Genomic DNA, 9757 nt, shown 5'->3' with positions numbered 1-9757 from the left:
AGCTGTGGGTTTTATATCTTAATAATGCATTTTAATCATGTACACTGATTTATGCAAAAGGCAGATTAAGAATTAATGTGAATTTTTGAACAAACAAATCAACACACTGAGGTCATTCACACAATCAAAAACTGTTCTACCCAGGTTTGGGAGCTTTGTGCATTCTCAATTTTCAGTTATGTGGAAGCAAGGTAGGAAGAAAACTTGGGTATCTTTTCCTCCTTCCTTGCTTCCACACAATCACTTCTACCCAGGTTTTCCTCTTACCTTGCTTTCACACAATCAAAAATTGGGAGCAGACACATCTCCCAAATCTGGGTAGAACACACAGTTTTTGATTGTGAGTGGCCTCACTGCATGGATGGATTCTAATGGCATGTGGAAGGATTCTGATGGAGGTACATCTTCCAAACATCAGAATTTTATCAGTTTTCCTCTACTGGTAGGCCCTTTTGTGTAAGACAGTGTTCTTTTTAAAAATGAATACAATGACTTTTATTGAAATGGTGGAAAATACATTAAATGAATATATCAAACGTATAACCAGGAGCACAGACCACATATACAATTTGAGCAACAAGAGTTGGATATGAATCTGGAGCTGGAATCAGGGTTAGGCAATGTAGACTTTCAGGTAAGAATTACCCCTAATCGTTCCTTCCAAGAAGACGGTGGAGGCCTTGTTGGGCACAAAATATATGGACCTGTTTACATAAGACAGTGGTTCCCAACCTTGGGTCCCCAGAAGCTGTTGAACTACAACTCCCATAATCCTCAACCACACTGATGGGAGTTGCAGTCCCAAAATATCTGGGGACCCACAGTTGGGAGCCCCTGGCATAAGAAAGACAAGAATGGCATGCAGCATAAGAGGCTCTGGTTTAGTCAGTCCTCTTTAAAGATGAGACCTATGTGTAAGTTTTGGATAAGGCAATACTCCAAACGCTCTTGCACAGTTGCCAGTCAGTGTTAAGTCTAACCTTGCCTTCCTAATAAGATCAATCATATTGCTCAAACAAGCAAGAACCTAAAATATTAAGGATAATTTAGGTCTAAGTCCAAGTGAGGCCCTTCATTTGAAATTTCAGCATGAATTCTAGAACTAGGCTATTTTCTTGCCTTTTCATTACACGGGGAAATATGCCCCGATTTCACATCCCTTGGAACACAGTGGTTGGAGTGTCTATATGATGAAGTTTCTGGGCACACAAATGCTACCTCTAGAGAATTCTTCGAAGCTGTGCTGTAGACTAGCAGTGCCCCACTGGTCATAGTAGAGTAGTGGGGTGATTTGCACCGATTTTCCCTGCTTCCAAAAGTGCTCCCTGTGACCCTTAAGTAGATCCTTGAGGATTGTGCAGCCCTCAGGGATCCACTTCCAGGTTGCAGGGAGTGCTTCCAGGGACAGGGAGTGGTGAAAATAACCTCTTCTACCCATGCATTAACTAGTTTAGTCTGGAAGGCAGTGGCGGCAGCAGAACAATGAAGTGCAATGTGCCAGCACTTAATTATTAGAAGCACTGCCACTTTGTTAGTCGAGATGCTGGCCAGGGAGTGTATTTGGCAAGGCACGAGAGGTGAAATAGAAGTTAAAATCTTGATTGTCTGCTCTTTGCAAGATAGATGGAGGATTCGATTTTTCCATTTGTTTGTTGCCTTGCTTTTGTGGCACCACTGCACTGGGTCCTTCCTTGCATGTGATAGGTCATCATCCTCTTTCCCCTCTTCCAGCTCCGTTGCCCATGGCTCTAAATTCAGTTGGAGAAGGAGATCTTGGGCTTCTTTCTTTGTAGGGGCAGATCTTTTGAAACCTCCATGCAGAAGAATATGTTCGAATAGAAAACCCTAGCTGTAGGAAATTTCCGCTTGTCAATGTCACATTAGACTTTTTTGCATCTGAATATATGTGCTTATGTGCTGCAGAATCATTACTGTTTTATCTTATAGAGTGGAGGTTGTAGGTTATGCAGCTTTTAAAGAGGATTCCCCCCCCCAGATGGAAACATGAATCTCATTACAATATGCCTTCGTGGGCTGGAGGTGGAAGACAAAGGGTAAGTGCCCTGTGTGCCCTTTCAAAGTCATATGTCTCCATTTTAAAGTCTGGCAAAATTTCCTTTAACCACAAAACAAAACAAAAAAACCAAAAACCCATCTTACCCCTCCACTAACTTTGGAATGCCACAGACCATCTAGTTCCAGCAGCGGTTATGATTCTCCAGGTCCTCCAGTTTTAACTGAAGGTCCTGCATCGTTTTTGCCAGTTCAGATGGATTCCGAATGCCCAAGCTTCATTTGGAGTCTCTGCAATCCAAGTTTGCCAGCTATCTCCAAGATCTTTGTGTCAGGCACTTTAAGTGCTGTCGGTCAACAGAGGCCAGCTCATCTCTTAACGTGGACCTCTGATTAAGTTTCTTCAGCATGGGATCAGTTGGTTCCAGCACTCCTTTGTTTTGTTTCAGGTTTTTGTGCGCCAGTGTGAGCCCGTGCTCATCTCCCACCTCACTGGGATCATGCCTCCTGATCTTCAAAATAAGAGCACAGATTGCAATCTTTTGGCAGAGCTGATTTCTGTGACATACCCTGACGTCCCTCACAAGAGGGTCTAAACACATTTGTAAAGTACAGCCTTTTTGCCTTAAAATACTAGCAGGGAGATACAGAGCAATGGGGTTAAGCTATCATCTTACTGGATGACAGCATAAATATTCTGTAAAATATGGCAAGACTAGGCAACCCATGAACTCTGAAACACATTTGTACTTCAGCATTTTAATTGATACATTCATTTCAAGGTTATCGTGTTTCCTAAGTTCCTAGATCAACCTTTATGGGGGAAAATCTTGAATAATTTCACTTAGTAATTTTTTCAAATTACCTTCCGAATTATAGAAAATGCATACTTGCTTTATGCACCCAAACAAACAAGATTGTTTTTACGGTCAGCAAGAAATTATTCTTACCCATTTAGCAATAGGACAGCCTTGAGTACTTTTGCCTTCTTTTCCTGTGTAGACAATTCTCTCAATTCTTATGGCCTTGCCTTTCTGTCCATACCTTAGAAAAAGTAAAATATGAATAAAGTGAATATCAGAGCTTGATTATAAAGTTAAGCATTACATATGGTGGAAACAGATCTTGTGCAATTATTATGAAGAGCTGGTCTTGTGGTAGCAAGCATGTATTGTCATCTTTGCTAAGCAGGGTCTGTCCAGTTTGCATTTGAATGGGAGACTACATGTGAGCACCATAAGATATTCCCCTTAGGGGATGGGGCCGCTCTGGGAAGAGCATTTGCATGCTTGCATAAGCAAGGTTCCAAGTTCCCGCTGTGGCATCTCCAAGATAGGACTGAGAGAGTCTCCTGCTTGCAACCTTGGAGAAGCTGCTGCCAGTCTCTGTAGATAATACTGAGCTAGATGGACCAATGGTCTGACTCAGTAAAAGGCAGCTTCCTGTATTCCTATCCCTCCTTTGATGACATCCTTCACTGATACCCATTGTGTATATCCTCAGCTAATTTTTTTAGAAGCTTGCAACATTTTTTATAAGAGCCAATATGCATGCTTTTGCCAGGAATGCCATCTCAGGTTGATTCAACATGCCCAAGTTCATTGCTTCATTCACAGTCTCTACAATCCGAGTTGGTCAGTTATCTCCAGGATCTCTACCTCAAGCACTCCCGAGTACACTTTCCCCCCCATAACAATGGCCAACATTCGGCACTTCAGATGTTAGGGACCCACCAGGGTTGCTATGCAATGTGAAAGGCAGCCCTGGTGGTGGTGAGGAGGCAGGAAGTTGTGCAATGACCTAACATAGCATGCAGGCACTTATAGAGTACTACTTCCATTGTTTCCAATCAAAGCGGTGCTGTGAAAGTGCCCATGTGCTGTTTTAGGTCAATGCCCAACTTTCCACCTCCACAACATCTGGGGCTGCCTTTCACATTGTGTAGCAGGCCTGGTGGGTGCCTAACATTGGCATTCTGCTGCGCCCAACTGTCAGCTGCTGAGCTGATCCCTCCCAGAAGATTAAGGGCTGCAGGCTACAGAAGAGGACCTTTATACTATCATTTTAGTACAGCACAAGAGTGACTTTGCCTTGAATTAATTCCTTTTAAAAGTGATTCACTACATTATAGCCAAAATAAAGGATAACATAAACATGCACAAAAATGTAATACTTTCCCAAATAATTGTAATTAAAAGTGTTTAAAGTGCTTTACATTTGAGATGAGTCAATTTCACAAGATTTTATTGTTTAAGATTCTGGGAGCGAATTCAGTCTGTTGCTTATGTGTGCGCAGTGTATGCAACAGCCTTGTAGGAAGTATTTTTCATGCAATATGGAAAGTTTGTGTTGCAAAAGAAAGATGACCATGAGTTCCGGAATTCGGGTAATTCTAATAGATTATGCATGTCATATATAATGAAATCAGACCAGTATACAATGTGTGCTTGGCTGCCACAGTGGAGAATGTTACCAACACAGAACCAAATACAATTTCACCTGTGCACATTAGATTAATGTTGTTTTTATGAAAAATGCACACTGCAGACCTTCTGAATTGCAAAGCCAAAGCTGGTGGCTTATTTCCATGAGCAGTTCCCACAAGCCATTCAAAGGACCCATGAGCAATTCAATTCCATGAGCAATTCAAAAGATCTCACTAGATTTCTAAAGTGAACACCCATTTTTACAACCTCCACAGTTCCCTCCCTCACCCTTAAATGCACGTGCCTCATTCTTTCTCCCCTATGCACTTTGGCACGCATGACCCTGCTGGGAACACTAGGTCACTACTTGTGTTTGCTACCAGTGCCAACTCTCTTACTTGGCAGTCTGGGGAATGTTTGTTCCTCTTTGGATCTGCTGGCATTTGCCCCAGAGTGGGCAGCTTACGATAGCAAGCCAGCAGACCTGTCAAATATTGTGACTCTCCAGTGCATTGCACAATGCCCTGTATTGGCAATGATAGAATAGGCAGCCTACCAGTAATTACTTGGTCCTACAATTGTGGTGTTCTTTATGTGCAAAGACTGGAAAAAATTCTGACATGCACAAATGGATAAACTGTAATCTGCTGTATGCCTTGGCATTCATTACCGTTCTTCCATTATTTCTCTAATAGCTGCCACATTTGGACCGGCTCCTAGATGGGTGTAGAAAGGGCCTTCATCTTTTTCAATAATCTGCTCTGTTTAAAACAAGAAGGAAGCAAAAAAGGTTAATATTATGAGTGTCTTTAAAAGTTACATGACAACAGTTCAGTTTATCCCACAGATGCCTCCGTTTATACCTTATACCTTATGTTCAGTTTATACCTGTGCTGTGATCAGTTTGGGCCATATTTCTCAATGAAGATGAATGAAAACAGTATGAGGTCCAAAATATACATAGAAAGCTGCCTTATACTGAGTCAGACCATAGGTCCATCTAAGCCAGTACTGTCCACATTGACTGGCAGCAGCTCTCCAGGGTTCAGGCAGAGAACTTTCCCAGCCCTACCTGGGGATGCCAGAGTTTGAATCAGAACTTTGTGCATACAAAGCATGTGCTATGCTACTGAGTTAGGGCCCCATATGCTGCAAAACCAACTTGTAAAACACTTAACTTGTGACAGGTCATGTATACAAATTGATAAGGGGAGGAGGGGAAGGGTACTGTTATTATCCATTTTGGAATGGAAATTCCAAAAAACCAAGATACTGTATACATACATAGAGTATAGGTCACTGTACCATACCAAATAAGGTTTGTTTGACAGTGTTTGGAACACAGGACGTTTCTTATTCTAAAATGTAATGCTACAGACAGGAAATATGTACGAGTGGTTAACACAGTTGAACAGTAGCCAATCAGAATAGTCTCTATTATGTTATCATCAGGACTTAAGGCAATTTGTTACTGCATTCAACTAATGGATGATTGGACAAAGGACTTATTGACTTCTATGCATCAAATCTCTTTCTGTTTTTTGGTGCAAAAATCTTGGGAAAAACGCATATCTTTATTATATTTGATTTAACAATAAACACACTTATTTGTTACAGTTATATTGTAGAACTCAAGGTGGCATTACATGGGTTTCCTAGGTAGTCTTTCATCCAGGCAATGGCCAGATCTAGACCTGCTTAGCTTCAGCAAGGCGGGGGTTGTCTTATGTGCCTTCAGACCATACCTTGGGTTTGTAGATCTGGATTTCCACTGCTTGGATTCTGGCTACAACCCTTCCTATCCATTGACACTAGCCTGGAGCTAAGTAGCATATGGCAAGCAGTTACCCTTGGATTAGCTTTTAAAGGGGAAAAATGTAAAGTGAGCTCTATAAAAGCAGTGCAAATATCTGGAAGGTTTGAGGACAGTTTGAATTTTAGCATGTATCTCTGCACACTATGCACATGCATGTACTGTGACATACGGCCATGGCAATTGCTCAAGTCCAAAAATAGTACATGTCTTCAAGCACTGAACTGCCTCATCATGTCTTAAGTGGGGCATGTGGGGTATGATTAAATCATCAAAGGGGGATACAGCACTAGCTCAGTATTTGTGGGGGTTCTGTTCTCTGCAATTACCATGGATACAGAAACTGCAAATACTGAGTTACTAAGTCTATGGGATTGCAGAGGTTAGGTTCCTGGAGATCCAGATAATTGCATTTAAAATGGCAAAAAATGGTCAAAATGGTCAAAATAAAGTGCCGTGCCATGCTCCATGGGCCTCCAGTAATCCAACAATGCCCCGTAGAAGTTGAAATTCTGCCTTTCTTAGTGGGAAAAAAACGCATTTAAAAAAAAAAAAAAGAAACGAGCCACAAAATGGCTCCGTTTGAGAAAATGGCAGCTGGAAATGATCTCCGAGGTCATTTCTGGCTGTCTCCAAACCGCAGATACATGAATTTAACTGCTTTTATGCCAGGTTTTCTCCACATATGCCGACGTCAGGTTTCCATTTCCAGAGCGTGGATATGTAAAACTGCAGGTGCTGGATCCACGTATAGCAAGGTAGTTCTGTATTGCATTTCCCCCTGCCTGCTGCTCTTAGCCCAACACTTTGTTCCCCAATATCCTACCACTTGGCATGCTCTCTCCCAGCCAGGCTACCTCTTCTCCTGGGGTGTGTGGGGGAGAGAGCTGGTCTTGCCGAGGCAAGCATGAATGGCCCCCTGCTAAGCAGAGTCTGCTCTGGTTTGCATTTAGATGGGTGACTACACGTGACCCCTTAGGGGATGGGGCATAGCTCAGGGAAAGAGAATTTGCTTGCATGCACAAGGTCCCAGGTTCAGCCCCGGCATCTCCAGGTAGGGCCGGGAGAGACTCCTGCCTGAAACCGTGGAGAGCTGCTGCCAGTCAATTTAGACAACACTGAACTAGATGGACCAATGATCTGACTCAGTACAAGGCAGCTTCCTAATACTACAAATGAGCACAGCTATGACAAAAGTACTTCTGGGAGGGGCTTGGAAAGACAGATAGTAGATGGAGGTTCCAGAATCCCCAGCCCATGCACCCCCTGTGGTGCTCTGAAACACAAAACACTCCTGCTTAGAAGTGGTTGTGCCACACCATTATGAAGATATCGGTGTGATGTCATCATGCTGTTGGGGCTTTAGCTGTTCTGTGACTACCCATTTCAGTGCTCCACTTCAGCCAAACACAACTGGATTCAATCTCCCCATTTCACTTTTACATGGTTTTACAAATGGTTTTACTTCTCATTCTCTATCTTTCCCCTTTGTCCAAGGAATCACCTTGCCTTTCTGACCTTGCTAGACTGCAGTTTCCAGGGAGAAATCTCACCCACAAGAGTCTCAAGAATACATTTGCTACCGTCTTGTCCCATTTCATCCCTATACTGTGCTCGGAAACTGCCAGCCATACTGTATGTATTTGGCTATGTAATATTCCTCCTGTGAACTACTTCCAGACAAAAGGGAAATAAATAAATGTGACACAATACTGTTCACACATTAATTTTCTCCATCCAAGAGGAGGAGAGAATATGAGAGCAACACAGGCTTTTAGGCTGAGATTTCATCCTCAGAAAGTACTGTCTGAATAGGTCCTCTTGAGAAATGCAGTTTCCATATTCAATTTTATTTGGAAAGCAAGAAGAGTCTTCTTTGTGATAGGATGCGAGGGAGAGTGGCAGAAGTAAGAGAGCTGGTTAGCACTAGTAAGCTATAACAAGGTAAAATAAATACAATTCATTTTAAGAATATAGAACTCACTCACCAACACAGCTACATGATGGGAAATCATACTGGGTTTTGACAGGTGTATCCAGTAAGTTTTTCACAGGAGTATCTAATAATTTGGAAGGTGACTCTAAAAAATGATTGAGTGCTGTTCCAGCAGTTCTTTTAGTTGGTGTTTTTTCATTAGCATGAATGGCCTGTTGATCCAAAAAGGCAGCGTGGCTGTTGAAATCTGTAGCAGTGGAATTTCTTGACAGAATAGTGATCGGTCCTGCAGTTTCAACCTTCACATGTTTTGGTGATTTGATAGTAAGGGACTTGTGATCAAAGAGCGTTTTGACCTGAATCTGTTTCAGCTGCTGCTCCATTGTCTCAATGATGCTCTTTTGTTGCATGTTCTCACAACCAAAGTGCTGAATCTCTTGTTTAATTGTTTTCTTCCATGTTTTGTTTTCCAGCTGCCCAGCTGATGGACGCAGGCAGACATTCGACTTGGAGCCAGCCTCAGCTTTGATAGGCTTGTGTCCCATACTGGGACATGTCTCGGATTTGTTTTGGTTGATGTGCTGTTCTTGCTTGTTTAAGATGTGCCACCTGAGAGCAGCATGCTTTTGAACATCCCTGTGGGGCTGGGAAGGAAGATGACACCCTCTCTGATCTACAGTGTGGGATGCTACTTGCTGACTATATGGTAAGTACCTTTGTTGAATCTGGGTAGCTTGTTGGCTACATAAGGTGGCGTTCGAATTAGGATATCCCTGTGTTTGCTGGAAAGGTAGCTGCACAGCTGAAGTTTGTGGAGACTGGGTTTTTTGTTCCTGAAAGCACCGTGACATGTCTTGTTTGGGGGTCACACTATTAGGATAATATTGCATGTTTTGCAAGTCATGGGCTGTGTTTTCTGCAAAAAACTCTGGGTTCACTGCATTTTCTTTTTTCTCAGAAACTAAGTGCATGTTATTTGGGTAGGAATGCTTCATAACTGTATTTGCTTTAAAAGCATTATTGTAAAGGGAATCTTTATTGTTCATATCTGATACCTGGTCTGGTCCGGTCTGGGGGTTTTGCACTGGGAACTCTGTTGATTTAAAGTAATTGTTTGCAGTGTCAAAACATTCTTCTAATTTAACCGGACGAAATGACTTCCCTTCCAATTGCTGCTCTGGATTGCTGTGGGAATGGGATAAAGTCTGGGGCGGTTCTCTGTTCTTCATCTGCAACACTTGCTGCTGGGGATTCAATGCTAGTTGCGAACTCTGTGGTAATTGAGTTGACTGGGCCTGAAGCATCTGTTGCAAAATATGTGAACGCAGGAATTGCTCATTCTCCAGTGGTGGCGGATTTAAGTGCTGCGGTTTTAGCTGCGACTCCAAAGACTGTTCAGAGTGATGTTCTATCTGTGACTGAAAGTGAAAGTGCTTTGTATTTTGCTGCTGTTCATGGGATTTAAGCAGAGTATCCATCTTTGTGGGCTGTGGCGAGTGCTTTTGGAATTGCATTTGCTGGTCAGCTGTAAGATGAGATGGCAATTGGGTTGCCTCATGCTTGTAGAGT

The 9757-nt window shown here is 42.5% G+C and overlaps 1 protein-coding gene and 1 long non-coding RNA gene across 20 annotated transcripts in view; one reads left to right on the top strand and one right to left on the bottom strand.

Moving 5' to 3' along the window:
• TET2 (tet methylcytosine dioxygenase 2) overlaps nt 1–9757 on the bottom strand; it is a 109221-nt gene that overhangs the window by 29726 nt on the left and 69738 nt on the right. The window contains exons 3-5 of the mRNA XM_053252908.1: nt 8241–9741; nt 5110–5200; nt 2964–3057 (exon numbers count right to left, since the gene is read on the bottom strand). Of these exons, the coding sequence (XP_053108883.1) occupies nt 2964–3057; nt 5110–5200; nt 8241–9741 (1686 nt within the window). The remainder of the gene's footprint in view (nt 1–2963; nt 3058–5109; nt 5201–8240; nt 9742–9757) is intronic.
• Nucleotides 1–9757, top strand: part of LOC128326308 (uncharacterized) — a 55845-nt gene that overhangs the window by 8961 nt on the left and 37127 nt on the right. For 13 of the 19 annotated variants that reach the window (XR_008307953.1, XR_008307954.1, XR_008307961.1 and 10 more), the window contains 3 exons: nt 1948–2054; nt 5135–5229; nt 8662–8894. This is a non-coding gene — a long non-coding RNA (uncharacterized LOC128326308). Of the gene's footprint in view, nt 1–1947; nt 2055–5134; nt 5230–6924; nt 7011–7749; nt 7888–8661; nt 8895–9757 lie in introns of all 19 variants that reach the window. The other 6 variants (XR_008307957.1, XR_008307967.1, XR_008307959.1 and 3 more) reach the window with 6 other exon arrangements.

Source organism: Hemicordylus capensis, chromosome 5 (assembly GCF_027244095.1).
Source record: "Hemicordylus capensis ecotype Gifberg chromosome 5, rHemCap1.1.pri, whole genome shotgun sequence".
NCBI lineage: Eukaryota > Metazoa > Chordata > Lepidosauria > Squamata > Cordylidae > Hemicordylus > Hemicordylus capensis.
The sequence above is the reverse complement of the archived record's forward strand: the minus strand, read 5'-3'. Positions and strand labels throughout refer to the sequence as shown.